This window comes from Polypterus senegalus, chromosome 11, assembly GCF_016835505.1.
Source record: "Polypterus senegalus isolate Bchr_013 chromosome 11, ASM1683550v1, whole genome shotgun sequence".
In the NCBI taxonomy this organism is placed as follows: domain Eukaryota; kingdom Metazoa; phylum Chordata; class Cladistia; order Polypteriformes; family Polypteridae; genus Polypterus; species Polypterus senegalus.
In genome coordinates, this window is record NC_053164.1 from 73,934,486 (window position 1) to 73,953,459 (window position 18,974).

The following is an 18,974-nucleotide window of genomic DNA, read 5'->3' on the forward strand; positions in this document are numbered from 1 at the left end:
GCTCTGTCCTCTTCCACCCGACATCCACTAATGACTGGAGGGAGGCGGCCCCTTATATGGGAACCCGGATGGGCTCCAGCTGCTTCCTGGCACTCCCTCTTGGACACACCCCAGTGTGGCGAAAGTGCCGGCTGTGCACCCGGAAGCCGTCCGGGTGTCTCCTGTCTTCTTCTCCCCGGCACTTCCTGATGTGGCGGAAGTGCTGGGCTCCAGGGTTCCTCAGGCACCGGGGCGCTGCCTGGCGGTGGCCACGGGTCCCTACAGGGCTGGGCTTCCAAGCCCTGTACCCGAGGCCCCCAACATAACCAGGACGGACGCCCCCTCGCAGTCTGGAGGAGGCACAAGCCCGCCTCTGGTTCCCCTGGGCGTCCCGGCCGTGCTCCAGCCCCGGCCGGGGACCACACATGGTACACTGTATCGCAAATACTGTATTGTAATTTGTGCATTGTTTTCTAGCAATTAGTATTTTCTTCCTGTTTATGTTTTTCTCTTGCTTACCCAGAATTTTGTGTTTAGTGTTTAATGGTTTGATGATTGTTTTTGTCCAATGTTACTCATTCAGCTTTCCGGGTGTGGTGAAAGTGTGGCCAACTAAGGCGCTGGAAAGGTCCATATGGCCCCTGGTGGTGGCCACGAGTTCCAACAGGGTTGAGCTCCCATGCTCATGACCCACAGGCTTACTGGAAACCAAGGGGGCTGCCCTCTGATGGCCCTGGGGAGAAACTGTCCTAAAAATACTCTCTCCCCTGGTCCTTCCACATTCTGGGCATCCCGGCCAGGTAAGGGTTCCAGCCGCCCACCACAGTATGTATACATTAACTATTTATAAGAAATGTAACATGCAGTTTTAACAGAAATGTGGCATAGGACATAAACAAAACTGCACTTAAAAACAGCAAGACTATTTTTCACATAGACTCAAAATGTTATTCAAGTTGTATTTACATGTACTATATTATTTACAACTTAAAATCAGAAATGTAACAGGAAAAGCCAAAGCAAAACAATATATTTCTGTTAAAATCTAAAATTACAGCACTTAAAATAATTTATATGAGACACTTTGGGATGTAGGCATTGTAAATAATTTTTGAAGTACTGATAAGTGTTTCTCTTAATCCCCATTTTTACTGTTAGATCTATTTAAATATATTTTTTATTGGCTTGTTTCTAAAAAAATATTTTACATTCTGAAGCTAAGTATTAACTGAAAAATGTTGACCTAGTATGTTCACCAGCTTGTAAAAAAAAATTGTAACACTCTGCTGTCAGAATGGAACAGACTTGGTCACAGTTAAGGTCTCATTAAAGCATTATATAATCTCAGCGAAATAAATCCTGAGTATGCTGCACACAGAGGGTTGTATATCCTTCTTCTGCTTTTAATCACTTGTAACATATTACACATTATTATACTGTATATCTATATATAAAATCCAATGTCTGTCTGTCTGCCTGTTTGTCTGTATGTCTGTCCGCTTTCCATGAGAGAACTACATAATTTAGATCGATTTAGATTGGGTTTTTTTCTATAATTTGCTTGAACATTCCGGATGATTTTGTGACTTCTGTCATCACACTAAGAATCATAGTTCACTTGCAAGAGTGATATAATCGTGCTAATCTGAGACAGAGGCTGCGGGCCGAGGCGAGGGGGAAGCGTGACGTCAGGAATAGGGAGCCGGGCAGGGCCCTTTTCACTGTCCTATTTTAATGCTATGTGGGCGGAGCCACGGGGGACGGCTAGTATAACATAATATTGACTCAGATGCTTTCTATGAGCATATTGCTGTACAATGACTGGTATATTTGGATTATCGTGAACAGTAATAACAGCATTTATTTATAATGTATAGAGCACAAACCTGAAAGATTCTGTAAAACTGTAGATGGAATCTCCCATGAAGGGGTTTGGTCCATGAGAGGAACGAATAATGGAAATGTTTAAGATCTTTGTTTTGTGCTGCGGTATTGGAAAAATAATTGGGGTGGGAAAGGGGGATTTCCAGGGGACTGTGAAATGATTGCAGAAGTCCAGGAAAACATGTTGATTTCCAGGAGATTTGGGCTGTCCATCTTTCTTAGGTAATTCTGCTAGGAATGCACTACAGTAATATTTCCAGCTAAAAACAATTATTATTTAGCATCTTGAGATGTTGTAAGAGATCTGAATTGAAAAGACTGCATTCTTAGTAGTATGGCAAATATGTGATTATGAAGTTTAGATCTGTGTGCACAATAACACCTAGATTCTTTCATTTTTGGAGTTTTTACAATACTTAAAATGTTTGTTTTTTTCTTTGTTTAGTTTGAGGAAATTAACACCAATCAATTTAGTAATGATAATAAAAGATGGGGATCAAATGGCTTAGAGCATTAGGGTCATCTAGGCTGTAATTTACTTTACATTCAAGTCCTATATGAGTCCCAGGTAAGTAAGCGGGCTGCAAAAATTATCTCTGATCCAACTCACCTGGGGCATCACTTATTCCAAAAACTTCTACCCAGTAAACTTCTTTGTGCCGTGAAAGCTAAAACAATATGTCACCTAAATAGTTTTTTTTCACGTGTAGTTATTCTGAATAATCACGTTTGAGCTTCTACTCAAGATCTACAGTATGTTTACTTGCACACTAGACTGCCTGGGCATTTTAATCTCTTTGCTTTTTATATGTTTTTCATGTACAGTATGCTGCATAATATTATATCATTTTATATTTTATCATCTTACATTTATCTTTTTGTGTTCTGTGTTGTATTTATATGTTGCACCAGTGCTATAAAAATAAATTCCAAATGCACATTAGTGTACCTAACCAATAAAGTGAATTCTAATTCTGATTCTGATTTGATGCTATTGATAAGTAAAGCTGTGTGTCATCTGCATAGCTGTGGTAATTAATTTTATGTTTCGGAATAATCTTTACTAATGATAGCATATAGACTGGGAATAATAGCAGACCCAACATTCATCCCAGTGCACATTGTATGCAATATCATGGATCTCTGACTTTCAGTCATACAAACTTAAAATTAATTTTCTATCTCTTGTAAGGTCAATTAATGAGAATACTGGGATTTATGGGATTCTTACATTGCACTCAAATCTGAAGTACAGACATTGTGTTTGTGTATCAATCCACCTCATTAACCAAAGCAGTTCCTGTTTCAATTAAGCAAACTATTATTTCCCAATTTATGTATTTTATGTAAATTTATAAATGTAGTAATTATTCTGTTTTACATGGTTTATTTTTTTTTTACCTTTTTTATTATCATAATCATCATACTTTTCATTTTAATTTTCCAGGTGTTCTGGTTATTTAAGCATTCGTGTACTAACTAACATGGTAGTGAGTGTGGCACATAAGTAGTTGCTGCCATTCTGCACGCAGTGTCTTTTGCTCCAGTGTCTACTCCACCTGGCATTTTTAAGGTACAGCTAAAGCAGCAAATTCCACAGTAAGAAAGGTGAATTCATGTTAAAATGACAAAAGACTTTCAAATTTTGCAAAAATATAAATATTGATACATTTTTCTATGTTTAAACCTTTCAGGACCATGCATTTCCAGACAATATAACATTTAGAATTGTTGAGGCACACTAACGCAGACACGATGCCTAATTCACAGTTTTGTGAAAGCATTTTATAGGAAAGAAGCACTTAGAGAAATTTCTTATCCTACTTGATATTTCCTTTTTTGGAGGAGCCACTGCCAGAGGCATTGGTGGGAGTTGCATCTATCTCTCTTGCCAGGCCAATTAAAATTATTAAAAAGAGCTATGGTAGCAAGGCCACAGAGGCAAATGACATCCGGCTGCAATTGTTGAAGACACTAGATACTGTGGAAGTAGTTTTTGCTAATGGTTTTCTTCAACATTTGTGGAGGGTTTGGACGGTGCTTTAGAATTGGCAGACTGTAATGGCACCATTTTTAAGGATTTGCACAATAGGAAGGTTTATGCTAGGTTGCAGTCCTTGTTAGAAAAAAATAGTTTGTTCAGTACAAATAAAGAGTGAGAAGTTGCCCCAAGTAGAGGAGATAAAGCACTTCAAGGTTTTGTTCATGGATGAGATTAGAAACCATTGGGAGATTCATCAACAGCTCAGTGCAGTGGCAGCTGTTTTGCAAATGTTATCAAAAAGTAAAGGTAAAGCAGTACCAAAGACCTTGGAGGAGCTTCTGCTTTACTGGTTAGTCTAAATCTCCATCCTTATTTATAGCAATGAGGATGATAAGTGACATTTCATGTACAGGCAGCCAAAATTTGGTTTTTGAGTTGGGGTACTAAGTTCAGTTCTGCTGGTTCTGCTTCTTTCATTTGGTCAGAATAAAAAGAAATCTAACTTGAGTTGTTTGCTCATGTTGGTAAAAAAATAAATAAAAAATAACCATAGTAACAAGAAAAACCCAGAGACATTGGGAAGGTTTGGGGCAGCCACCTGTATAATATTTCCCGGCTGCAAAATCTGTCCAAAAACAAAGACATGTTCACACAAATCGAGTTCAACACAGAACTCTCTTAAGATGATGGCTTTTTAAAACCCTAAGGGGAAGTGATGTCATCAGGACCGGAACCAGTAGTGACGTCGTTGGCTGCCCCAGAACAGGGCTGGGTTTCCCAAATATGGTCTGCAAGTAATTGAAAAAGAGAATTAGCGCACTTCGCCACCCCCTGTTCCGGTGTGGAACTACATTTATTCAGGCCCTTTGTTTGTCCCCTAAACATGTGTGTGTGACAGGCCCCCCCGCCCCCCAGCGCAGAGCCATCGGGTCGTGCGTCCTGCACCGAGAGGTCGTGAACACGAGAGAGAGCATCGCTGTTGGTGTGGAGAGATCCGATGAATGAGAGAGAACTTATAAGGCTGCAGATAAAGGAACCACCTGATGACCCGAGGGTTGGACTTCTTGTGTAGGTCCATCCACAGTAAAGGTGCTTGGTCCGTAACAAGGATGAACTCCTGACCCAGGAGGTAGTACCTCAACTGTGTAATCAGCCACTTAATCGCAAGAGCCTCTCTTTTCACTGCCACATACCTGGTCTTCCAATCCAGCAGTTTCCAGCTCAGGAACATGATGGAGTGTTCAGCACCGTTGATGCTTTGGCTAAGCACTGCTCCTAGGCCTGTGTCCAAAGCGTCCATCTAAAGAATGAAAGGAAGGGAAAACTCAAAACAGGTGCTGACGTCCGGGCCTGTTTTAAGTAACTGAATGCAGCTTCTGTCACATCAGTCCATACGACAGTGTTGGGGGCCCTCTTCTTTGTTAAATTACACAAAGGCACTGCTCTGTCTAAAAAGTGGGGCACAAACCGGCGATAGTACCCGGGTAAACCGAGAAATGCTTGGACCTGCCCCTTGGTTCATAGACAGGGTTATTTCAAAATGGCATCTACTTTGGACCACTGTGGCTTCAAAATACCACGACCCACCAGGTAGCCTAAATATTTGGTTTCTTCCAACCCAAAAAAACATTTTTTAGGATTGATCCGAAGACCGGCCTCACCCAGTGCCCATAATACCGTTTGGACGTGCTGTAGGTTTTCCTTTCACATACTGGAATAGATGACGATGTCATCTAGATAGGCAGCACTATACGAGTTATGGGGGCATAGCACTTTGTCCACCTGATGCTGAAAGTTGCAGGAACCCCGTGTAACCTGAATGGAAGGACACTGCCAGTGTCCACTAGGGATGCTAACTGCAGTCTTGACCTTCGCAGAGTCTGTTAAAGGAACCTGCCAGTACCCCTTGGTCATGTCAAGTGTGGTTAAGTATTCCACTTATCCAAGCCTCTCAAGGAGGTCATCCAATCGAGGCATAGGATAAGCGTCAAATTGGTAGACCTGATTAAGTCGAGGGAAGTTGTTGCAAAATCTCCAACTCCCATCGGGCTTACTAACCAAGACTACTGGGCTGGACCAGGGACTATAACTCTCCTCTATGACTCCTAAGTCAAGCATGCGCTTGATTTCAAGTTCCACTTCAGCCTTCTTTGCCTTGAGAAGGCGATAGGGGCACTCTCGAACTACAGCCCTGGGTTTGGTCACAATGTCGTGGGCGATCAGAGATGTCCATCCAGGTTTCTCATCTACCACATCCAGGACAGACGAAATAACTTTTTTGAGCTCTTGTTTCTGTTGAGTGTCTAAGCTAGAGCCAAAGTTAAGGGTGCTGGTCCAAGCAAAGACTGAGTTAGGCTGGCTGGAGGAGGGATCGGGATCCCTTTCCTTCCACGGCTTCAGCAAATTCACATGATATATCCGCTCGCTCGGCCGATGATTGGGCTGTTTCACCAAATAGTCGAAGAGCCCTTTGCTCACCTTAACCTCATATGGCTCCTGCCAGTGGGCAAGTAGTTTAGAATGAGAGGTAGGAACCAACACCATGACCCGATCCCCTGGTTGGAACTCCCGGAGCGTTGTGCCACGGTCATAATAGCGGGCCTGTGCTGCTTGTGCCTCCTCCATGTGACTTTTAAGATAGGTTGAATTTTACCAAATCTATCACGTAACTGCGCAATATACAGTGATCCCTTGCTGTATCGCGCTTTGACTTTCGCGGTTTTGCTCTATCGCGGATTTTATATGTAAGCATATGTAAATGTATATTGCGGATTTTTCGTGGATTTCTGCGGACAATGGGTCTTTTAATTTATGCTACACGCTTCCTCAGTTTGTTTGCCCAGTTGATTTCATACAAGGGACGCTATTGGCGGATGGCTTAGAAGCTACCCAATCAGAGCACGTATTACATATTAACTAAAACTCCTCAATGCTATAAGATATGCCTCCTGCGCGGTGCTCGATTGTTAGCTTGTCTCTGCCTCTATCTCACCTCTCTGACATTCTCTGCTCCTGACGGAGGGGGTGTGAGCAGAGGTGCTGTTTGCACAGAAGCTATTTGCCTAGTGGATACGGATGCTCCTCTAAGAAATGCCGCTTTTTCGAGGTGCGTTCAAAAGCACACTTATTGATTTTTTGATTGTTTGCTTTAATCTCAAGCTCTCTTTCTCTCTCTCTGACGTTCTCTGCGCTTGACGGAGGAGATGTGAGCAGAGGGGCTTTTTGCACAGAGGCTGTTTACTTAGAAGATAGGGACGCTCCTGTAAAAATGCTGAAAGGCTACCTTCGCATTGATCCCTTCATTGCCGCTGCTTTATCGCAGTGCTTGCATACTTAAAAGCGCAACAGCCCTATTGATTTTTCATTGTTTACTTTACTCTCTCTCTGACATTCTCTGCTCCTTACGCGCACTTTGAAGAGGAAGATATATTTGCATTCTTTTAATTGTGAGAAAGAACTGTCATCTCTGTCTTGTCATGGAGCACAGTTTAAACTTTAGACTAAAGGGTGTTATTTCATGTCTAGAGGGCTCTAATAATGTTAAAAAACGTATTTAGAAGGTCGTAAACAGGTTTTCTATGCTCTAACTGCGAAAATATTAGATTTATAAATAAAGAATCCTACTTCGTGGAAATTCATTTATCTGTCTGGAGCGGATTAACCGCGATAAACAAGGGTTTACTGTATAACTGTGCGGAGAATATTTATAAACAGTGTGGGAGAGTTTCTAAGGGCTTAAAATATATAAAAATAATCATACAAACATACGGTTTCTACTTCGCGGATTTTCATCTATCGCGGGGGGTTCTGGAACGCAACCCCCGCGATCGAGGAGGGATTACTGTACTCCAAAATATTAGTTGAGGGAAGAGCCTTTCCTTCCCAACGTTCTTTCAAGATGTCCAATATACCCCGGGGTTGTCATCCGTATAATAATTCAAATGGCGAGAACCCCGTCGAGGCTTGAGGGACTTTCCTGTAGGCAAAGAGCACGAGGGGGAGGAGTTGATCCCAGTTCTTTCCATCCTCGCCGACCACCTTGCGGAGCACCTGTTTGAGAGTCTGATTAAGTCTCTCAACTAGACCGTTGGTTTGAGGATGATATACCGCGGTCTTTAGACACTTTATTTTAAGTAACTTGGCCATCTCCCTGAATGTCTCTGAGGTAAATGGCATTCTTTGGTCCATAAGGACTTCCTTAGGAGTGCCAACTCATGAAATGACCCCTACCAGTTCCTGTGCGATGGCTTTGGAATTAGATGAGCGCAACAGAACAGCTTTTGGATATCAGGTTGCATAATCCATGAGGACTAATATATATTTATGTCCTCGGGCTGAGGGTTCCAAGGGTCCTACGATATCGACCCCTATTCTTTCAAACGGGACATCAATTAAGGGGAGGGTAATGAGAGGATTGCGGCCCCTCCTAGGAATTTGCTGCAGTTGGCACTCTGGGCAAGATACACAAAAACGGTGAACCTCCTCGTTAATTCCCTGCCAATTAAATCAGACCTTAATTCGCTCTGTTTTTTTGGTGCCCAGGTGGCTTCCTAGGAGGTGGGCGTGTGCTAATTCATAAACCTGCCGCTGGAAGCTTCACGGAATCAGCAACAATTTCCGGACCTCCCCCTCATGTTCACTGACCCGATATAACAAATCACTTTCAATAATAAAGTGGGGGCCCTGTGGCATGGGTTGATTGGTGCGTTGGCCATTGACTATTACCACTGCATTTTTTGCAAATTTCAGGGAGTCATCATTTCACTGCTCCCTTTTAAATGATTTGTCGGAATTGAAAACTTAGATCAGAGAGAGGGTCTGGTCTGACCTCAAGGAGCGGGGAGTCAGCCCGATCCGTTGAGATGCGCTCTGTTGATATAATGGTCTGCGATGGACCGGGAGCTTCCCCATCTACCTCTATGGCTTCCCACACCGTTCTCCGCCGGCCAAGTACACGGCATGGAAACAACCTGCAACGTATTATTCCCATCTGTTACTAGGCCCAAATCAGTATTGTGAGTGAGTAGTACTTCACCGCTTTCAATATTAGACCACCCTACAATCACATCAAAAGGATACTTCGGGAGGACCGATACAGGGATTTTTCTTACCAGTCCTTCCTGGCTGATGAAACAGCAGGCAGTTTTGTAGTATCAGATATCTCTGTGTATACAACTTATACTGGTCTTTTATATTTCTCCATTGTTGCGGCAGTATGTACCGGAGGTCAACAATAGAGATGTTGCTACCGGAATCAAATAGGGCTTTGACTTTAAATCCATTCAGAATTACTACTCCCGTATGAGACACTGACAGGGGGTTTGAAAGCACGCACAATCCACCTCCTCCTCTCCACTTGCATCCCGCCTCGTCCCCCAGTGAACGGCTCCGGGGACAAACTCCAGCTTGTGTCGAGGGAGCAGTGTAGTAGGAACGTAATCTCCATGGTGTCTGCTAAAGCAGTGTTTCCCAACCTCGGTCCTGGGGGCACACCTGTGGCTGCAGGTTTTTGTTCCAACCAGATTCCTAATTAGTGACAACACCTGATAACACTGATCTCATTTAATTAGCTACTATTTTTTTCTTTTATTTTACATTCAGAAAAATAAAGCAGCATGATTTTTACATTTATAAGACATTTAGAAATATTTCTGCTTTTGCTATAGATTTAAATGCTTAACTCTCTTTTGTTGAATTCATTATATTTTGCCCTTTTTCTCTGCAGTTTTTCCCCTTCATTGTATTTTATTAATAACAATTAAAAATGAGCACAGCAGAGACGCTGGCAAACAACACTGACTAATCAAAGGCTGCAAGTACTTTAGCATCAGACCCACTAATTAGTAAATAATGGATTAATTAAACAATAAGAACACATAGAAAAGTATGAAAAAAAAATGAAAAGCAAGATGAAAATATTGTTATAAAAATACATTATTCCCATATAACTGCTTGGTACATTTTAATATATATATATATATATATTGTCACGCTTGGGTCACAGATTTGCACAGAGATACTTGGGATCGTGGAAAAAAAGAAGGAATTTTATTCAAGCACTGCAAACAAACATTTGTCACTTCAAACTTGCTCCTTGACAAAGATGGCTGTTTCGTCTTTCAATTAAGGGTTTCGTAAGTTTCTTCTTCTTCAAATGTAAACGCGTCAGGAGCAGAGGCAGTCTGAGAGAGAGAGAAAGCAAAAGAAATCAATACCAAATCTGACAGGCGCTGCGCACGGCTTTTTAAGTTGGCGGAGTACCGCGCGAGGCTTGTATTGCGCATTATAGTGCAAGGATAAGGAGCAATGTGAGGGTAGTCAGTGTTTCAGGCTTGGTGGTTTTCCCAGGGGCGTCTGTATCTTCTTGGGGTGCGATCAGCCCTCCAGCTCACAATATATATATATATTGGATGGATGGATATATATATATATATATATATATATATATATACTGTATATATATATAGCGGTATTTGGCTAATACCCCCAGGCCGCCAGATGGAGCCCTCCCTGCAGTATGGAGGTGCCCCGAAGACCAGCAGGGAGTCATGGACTTTGTAGTTTTTATCCTCAGCCCTGCTGGGTACCACAGGGGCCGCAAGAGGGAGCTGCAGAGAGGACCGAAGACTTCTTTGTACCCTATAACCCGGAAGTGCGTCAAAGGAAGAGCGACTTGCTTCCGGGGTGAAGAAGAAGGACTTGTGCCTGACCCGGGTCAGGGAGAATAAAAGGACTATGGGAGCTCCCAGACAACGAGCTGAGCTAGGTAGAAGGGTGGCAACGCGTCTGGGAGTTGGAGGATTGTTTATTGTGATTATTGTTATTGTGTATGAGTATAGTGGAGGAGAGGGTGCTTTGTGCACTGTGGCAATTTAATAAAGTCATCGTTTGGACTTTTATCTGGTGTCTGGCGTATTAGACAAGGGTTCAAGGGAGCGATACGTTACGGAGCGACCTTACAAGTCCGGAGAAACCTCCAGGGACCAACGATCACTCTGAGGTACGCGCCGAGAACGTTATCGACAACCCGTTTATAATAACACACTTTGTAGCGTGCATGTACCTCGGAGATGATCACCTGGAGGCTCCGCGGGAGAAAGAATTCTGTCCCGAAGTCAATGGCACGCTCCTGTTTGAGCCAGGGCACATGGAAGATGACTTCCGCATGATGGCAGCCGACGAGGGACACGGCAGCAAACCCGGTGCTTTCTGGGAAGGAGGAGGTCCGCATCCCGCTGTTTGCGCCTTCGAGCCCGAAGTAACGGACTTGGACTTTCCAAAGATCGTCGGAGAATTGGGAGCTGCAGCCAAAGCGCCATTGGAGAAGGTGAGGAGTTACATGCGGCGATTTGGGGAAGAGCCTCCCGTATTTCATGATGCGACGGTACAGGTAATCGAAACCCGTACCGTATATAAAGCTTTTAATAAATAGCAGGTGCCAGTACACGGCGTGCCCTACAAGAGAGGCCGAATCGTTAACCGAGTGGTCGGGGGAAGGGCCGATCCGGGACAGTGCTGACTCCAGGAGCGAGGCGGCCCTAAAGACGCCACCACCGGTAGTTTATAAAAGAAAAGGGGTGCAGACAGTAAAAGGGCTCTCTTTATTCAGTAGAGAGACCCAGACTGTGGACAAGCCCCAGATGAAACAGGAGACCTCTAAAATAAAACAGGGGTCTCCTGACAAATCGGAAAAAAAATGCTTTAGTTGCCTCACATTTTTATGCAATCATTTTGTTCACCCCACTGAATTAAAGCTGAAAGTGTGCACTTCAACTGCATCTGAGTTGTTTCATTTAAAATTCATTGTGGTAATGTACAGAACCAAAATTAGAAAAAAGTTGTCTCTGTCCAAATATTTATGGACCTAACTGCATATATATATTTTTTTATATTTTTTACCAAACTTGTTTTTCTAATTTCTATATTGTTCCCAAAACACAGAATTTGGGAAATAACACATCACTTAATTAGCCCAGGAGTCCTATTACAAAAACCTGCAGCCACAGTGTGCACCCAGGACCGAGTTTGGGAAACACTGCGCTAAAGGACCATTCTGCTTTCTCAGAGTGTAAGGCCATCCGGCTGGTTTCTATGAGTGTGATGAGCTCATCCATAGTGCATTCCCCCCAGATCGACTAGGTGAATGGCTCAGGTATACTGTATTATTAAAAAAAAAAAAAAAAGGTCACCCTCTTTACTATTTGGAAGTGGAGCATTCAGAGGGATTTAACCACTCTGCCACCTTCTCCCAAAGAGCATCCATCTGCTCTCAGGTAAATCTCTCTGGATCTAGTTTCCAGGTCCGCAACAACTTCACCTGCTGGTCTGGGGAATCCCCACCTTTCTCTGGGACCTTGGCCCCGGCAGGAGAATGGCCCTCTCTCCAAGAAGGCATAATAAGTCTCTGTAGCATCCCACACAGAGTCCATCCCACTTCTGTGTGTCTTGTAGACACTCTCCTTATACATCTAATGTGGCCCAGAACAAGATCAAGGGAGCGGAGTCTGCACCAGGTCTTTCCGAAGTCCAGGATAAACCCCCAACCTGGAAACTCAGCCCCAGTACTCTCCCACCTGTCCAAAATGCAGGTCTGATCCTGTTTTCTTCTGGGAAACTTCCATCCTGCCGACTATGCCACTGTAACAAGAAAACCCCAGAGATATTGGGAAGGTTTGGGGCAGCCACCCGTATAATATTTTCCGGCTGCAAAATCTGTTCAAAAACAAAGACATGTTCACACAATCAAGTCCTAAAACAGAACTGAGTATCCTCTTAAGATGGTGGCTTTTTGAACCCACACAGGGGAAGTGATGTCATCAGGACTGAAACTGGAAGTGACGTCATTGGCTGCCCCAGAACAGGGTGGGTTTTCCCGAGAATGGTCTGCAAGGAATTGAAACAGAGAATTAGCGCACTTCGCCACCACCTGGTCTGGTGTGGAACTACATTTATTCAGGCCCTTTTGTTTTCCCCTAAACACGCATGTGTGACACCATATATATATATTAAATTTAGTTCATGCGCTCAACTAGATGCATGGTGACAAATACAATACTGCATGCATCAAATGACAGAGTTGTTTAACTTTCATGTCAGGCTTATGATTGTTCAGATCAGTGTTGCTTAAATTCTGACTGTTTGTTGATCACTGCACATTTTTCCAGGAGCTACAGCTGATAAAAGGTACTATGATTAATAGCTTATGGAACTGCTATGAGGTTTTGCGGAACCCTAGGGTTCCCCTGAACATACAGTATATACAATTTAGGTCAATTTGTGCAAGAATGTAATTAATCTTGTAATATATCAGTGGAATAGACAATCTTTAGTCTGTAAGTTAAAAAAAGTTATACATAAAATGACACTATATGATTCATGTCTCCACTTCCTACAACCCCCACTCCTCTACTGTAACAGCTCACAAACTTAAAACACATCTGTTGCAGAAGTATTCTAAGACATGTCAGGCTTCCATAGGATCTTTTTTATAAAACTGATTAATGTAATAGGTCTATTAACATTTAAGGAGCCTGACAAGGGAGATGATGATTAAAATCTCAGTCTTCCAAAGGGACTTGAATAATGGAATAACTGTAGCAGAATCCCACTCTAATATTCAGTGAAATGCCCAATGGTCCTTGTACAGAAATGGTCTAATCTAGAAGGCTGCTAATGGAGAGGACTATAGAGTTTAAGTTATACAACTCATGTCAGATGTCACATCATACCTCTCAGCAGAAACAGATTGGTTAAACACAGGGAAATCATTGACCTCATCCACACTTGAATGCAGTTACAGCTGCAAGGGTTTAAATTCCTAACCATTCATAACTATGCTCCTGTATAATTTCCTTGCTAAATTTTCTGCTCATTCTTGATGTTTCATTTTAAATGTTATTTTGACATCTATTTTGTCTTGTTTCTTCACATGCTTTGCACTTTTTTCTAATTAAGTACGCTTATGAGTGAGATTGCATTCCAGTATTTTTAATTTGGACAAATTGTCATTAAGTTGCATTAACATTATTTTTTCACCCTAGAATGTAATGCATTTTAATCCTCTAGGTTATCCTTTGTCCAGCTTGGCGCTGGTGTCATGATACTATCGAGAATCTTAGTCTAGTACTTTAAGAGAGGTGTAACAGTGCTCCACTTGTCTTAAAAGTCTCCAAAATAAAGAAGAGGGTAACTGGAAATGAAACAGTACAAATCCATTGGAACCATTTTTTTTAGCACTGTAAAGTCAGTCAGTCTGTCATTGTCCAACCTGCTATATCCTAACACATGGTCACGAGGGTCTGCTAGAGCCAATCGTTTTGTACAAAATACAGATCCCATCATTTTTAAAGCCACAAGATAAATTTAGGAAGCAAACATTCCCAATTATATAACATAGCATTTTCAAACCCAGTTATCCCAACTGAGGGTTGCAAGACCATGGAGATCATCCCAGCAGCTTTGCAAAAAAGACAAAATTAATGCTTTGGACAGAGTACCAGTCTATTGCAGGGACCACTCATGTACCCACCCACACTCACAGTGACACAGAGCCAGTTTGAAATTGCCAATCAACCTAACCTACTCTTCTGGACTAAATCCCATGCAGACACAGACAGAATGTGTAAACATCACATGGATGTTGAGTTATTGTATTGAAAAGAGACAGAGGTTGGGAGCATGTGCTAATAGCACGTTTCCGTGCCCACCACACAACAAACCACCTGGACTGGGACCCGAGTGCAGCATGTGACACCTCAGCATCACACTGGAACAGTGTAAGGTTTTTTACAGTGGCTGGAGTGCCAATCCTGCCACCAACCCCCAAGTAATTCCCTGGAAGTTGGAGGACCTGCTTGCAGGGCTGGATGCAAATTAACATCATACACAGGACAAGGCGATTGCAAGTTAAGGGTCTTGCTTAAGGGCCCAACAGAGTAGAGCCACTTCGGCCATTTACAGGATTCAAACAAGCAACCTTCCAATCCCTAGCCTCAAAGCCACCACTCCATTGTACTGAAAGCAGTGTCTTAATTACTTAGGTTTCATTCCTCATGGTTAACAAGAGGAATTCTCATCTGCTGGGCTAAAGAGCAGTTTTGTAATTTAATATGTTAATTGAATGTGAAAAGTTATGTTAAAATAGGTATGTATTTTATAGGGGGCACACTCGCTGAAAATCAAGTTATTTTATATTGCATACTTTGCTAATTGCCTAAGACTTTCACTGAACACAGACACCAAAACAGTCAATGGAAGAACCAGCACTCGGTCACTGCAGAAAATAGCACTTAGCTTAACTATTAATGCTGATTAAACTTCTTGAAACAAAAAAGTGTAGGCATAGAACATGTTTCTCTGGTATAAGAGTAACTTGGGTAAGTTTCTTATCTGCTGCTTAGTTCTTGGCTCATTGGCTGCATTGGAAGATTTGTACTCAGATGTAAAACTATTGTAACAGATGGCAAATAGCAGGCTGTGGTGGCTGTTTTTGCATTATTTTATAAAACAAATTGTTTACTAAAGTTAGGACAGTAAATGATACTTTGCCCTAAATACTCTTCCTCCCTGTTTCTCACTGTAAACAGACCATTCTAGCTTATAATAGTATCTTATTTTGGCTGTGTTTTGTTTTGTAGTTTATCTCTGGAAACTTACTTTTTATAGGGATGTTGTCTCACAGGTTAAACATGACCACAGCCTAGTTAAGTAGTTAAGTAATAATGCTATTCCTCGTACAATATAAAAATATGTTTGTACTTTTATAGGAAAATATAAATGGCAACTAAATTTAAATATTAGTATAGCAAAAAAATAACACATATGTCTCTGCATAACCATTTAAAGTGAAGCATACATCAAAGTGACTAAATCATTTATTGATTATATTTAGTCCCTATTCAAAGTAGCACTGTTATGCATATGAAGATGGTTTTATTTCCATATTGTCAATATTATACTACATTTTTTGAATGAATGTCAGTGTTTTAGAGTGTGAGAGAAGAGTATTCATTACAGATTAAATTAAAGAAACATACACCAATTACAACAGCCATTAAGAGGAGTAAACTCAGTCAGTCCTAGATGGCCATATTTAGTTTAGTACTTGTTTTTAAGATAACTCCTTGGTTAGTTAGACTCATTATGTTTCAGTTTTTGCATTCAAAATATCCCATGAGTTTGAATCTGGTAGTCTAAGGAATATTGCCTTGTATTTGTATAGCTTGCATTTTATCATATAAATTATAAGCAGTCAATCTTTTGAGTCTTGAAATGTTGGCTTATCTCTCTATTATAAAAAAATCCTGTAGAGAAATAGTAGGACGACAATACCTGATCTTCATGTTAAGATCATGGAAGACACTTTAAAAGACCCATAAGACTAAAGAGATTGGCCACGGAGCGTCTCGCAGGGACCTTAAACATGAGACTTTGCGCCAAGAGATTGATCCAGGACCGTCTCGCGATGACGTAGAACATGAGATTCTTGCAAGACAAGCCCCACTTACAACCAAATAAGACCACGGACAGCAACACACTCAGTCGTGTTTTGGCTTTGAGCACACACAGATCCAGGGCTCTCAACGCATAAAAAGCATATAAGGACAATACACTATAGATGAAACGTCGATGACTAAGCGAAGAAGAAAGCAGTGCTGAGAAAAGAGACTTAAAAGCGTTGGAGAGACAAAAAAGAAAAAGAATAATCTAGGTGCAAATTCGGAAAATAAGGAAAGTAATTATCAGCCCGGAACAAGTGGAATTGAAAAAAAAAAGCACGTCCAATCTGGACTTTGGTGCTATACACATGCAGAGCAGGTTAGAGATTATTAAAGCTGTGGAATTGGAAAAAAATGTTTGCACGAAACACATGTGGAGAAAGTTAAAGAATATGAAAGTAGGAAAATTAGAAAGTATAAAAAAAGAAAGTAAAGATTGCAGTAGTGCAAAGAAAGAGAAATTATTACTCGGATATATATCGAAAAGGTGAATAGAGATCGAATATATGAACATAGGTGATATGTCAGAAGTATGTAAATATTGTAAGGCTTTCAAGTTTAAGTCAAGAGAATTTCAAAAACGAACTCTACCTCACATGCATTTATTGGTTACTTTGCAAAAAAAATTATTAACTGCTGATGATGTAGATAGTTTTGTCTGTGCTGAAATTCTAAACAGAGAAACATATCCTGAATTATGGTACAAAGTCATTAAACACATGTCTCAGTGACCTCATTAAAAAGACAGCACATTGGGACTCGAAAGATTCCAAAAATAGTTTTTACAGAAGTTCTGAAATAAAAGTGAAACTAATGAAATAGCAACAATTCAAAGAAAAAAAAATCTTAAAAGTGTGTATCCGGAAAAACAAAAACGGGGGTTGGCGAAGTGAGCAGGGGGCAAAGCCCACTAGTTACTGTAAAAAAATCTTTTAATGTTCTAGTTTTTGTTGAAAAAATATGCAAACATTGCACATAGATAACCGTGCAACAATTGTTTAGCCTTCATATCTTGTAAAAGGATCTTGTATGGTATATATCTCTGTTTCATCCCTTTTTTCTCCTTATAAAAATTAACACTTCCACTTTTTCCTCCTTTGCAGGAAGAACTGGCTGCGCACAGTGGGAAGCCCTATGTCTCGTATTGACAAAGCTGTGTTCACTAATGAGAAGCAGATAACATCTTTGGAGTTTACCAACTTTACCACCAAGTACTGAAGAAAGCGGGTCCTCTAACTGGGTGTCACCTGTATTTATCGTCAGTTGTACACAGTGATATTCTAGAAATTTTTAATAGTGCATCTTTTTAAGTCTAATTAACAGGTTGACTTAACTAAATGTATGCACAATGTAACTTAACCCTCAAAATGTTTTTCCTTTAATGAAAGTGGTTGTCTTTACTGTCTTTTGATTTATTTTTAATATTGTAGTGATATACTGTATTTTCAGTTAAGCTAGAATAGTCTAAGAAGAAAAATAGTAATGCATTCTTACTTTAGTTTTTTAAGAGCCCTTAATTGATTACATTAACAAAAACTGAATGTGTTATTATTCTGTTCCTAAAAATTAAAAAAATATAGTTTGCAGAAATTTGTTTTTATATTGACTAAACAAAACTATAACTGGTAGAACTCTTATTCTAAATAAAAAGCCGCTTAGTAAGTCAGATATGGACAGGAATCTCCTGCAGTATTATTAAAATTCAATAACATCATCTCTCACAAATCTGTGCTTCTGTTTTCAAGATTATATTTGATTTACTAGATGATTGATAATTTACAGTTCAATGAATAAATGCAGTGTCCTCACTTGTGCCTAATACAGTTCAACTTTTTGTTCTCAATGTCTTTGATGATACAATGAAGCTGAAACTTAACCTTTCTGTATTGCTTACTTTTTTAATTAAAACCATTAATCAAAAGGTAATATATTTATAATAGTAAAAATGAGCATGTATTTCTTAACTGATTTATTACGTATATTTTATTCACCCATCCATTAATTATTTTCTGGTTTAACTTAAAATCAGTTGTATTAGCAGTATTAACTTAACTTGATCCTAACAGCAGTCTGAAGCAGGATTCTTTAAGTCAAGTTCTAAAGTATTTTTTTAATAATGACAGGAAAACATAAAAGAAAATGTGATGGATAGTAGATACTATGTTAAATGATGTGATTTAATGTATTACACCATTATTATATTATAAAGCAATTTTTCAGCCAATTAAAAAAAAATCATGTCATCTGACTTTATTTATTAGCATTTCTTACTATTTGTATTTTTCCTGAACATAAATTCAATACGTCCACTTTCTGTTCGTGGCTCTTCAACTAATGTGTTTGGGTGCCAACAATTTTAATGATTGGTCTTTCTTTTAAACTATGGAAAAAGATGATCTGCTGTGAAAACCCCTAACGGGACAGCCAAAACAAAAAGAAGATCTTTCTTTTAATCCTGCAGTCGGATACTGTTGTCAACAGATATTCTCCTCTGAGAACGTATCTAAACTTTTTTGTTTTAACCTGTAATGTTCTTTAAAGGATTCTGTGTTTTATTATAAGTTGGAGGATAAATAAATATATTCATCTAGTCTTGTCACTTGTTTGTTGCCAGTTGTGTTTGAGGTCTG

At 40.5% G+C, this 18,974-nt stretch overlaps 1 protein-coding gene across 1 annotated transcript in view; it reads left to right on the top strand.

Annotated features, from left to right (window-relative positions):
- The window catches only part of LOC120539197 (acylphosphatase-2-like), a 74,821-nt gene extending 56,234 nt beyond the window's left edge, over positions 1-18,587 (top strand). The window contains exon 4 of the mRNA XM_039769048.1: positions 17,448-18,587. Coding sequence (XP_039624982.1) covers positions 17,448-17,562 — 115 coding nt within the window. The 3' untranslated portion in view covers positions 17,563-18,587. The remainder of the gene's footprint in view (positions 1-17,447) is intronic.
- Positions 18,588-18,974: the final 387 nt, after the last annotated feature.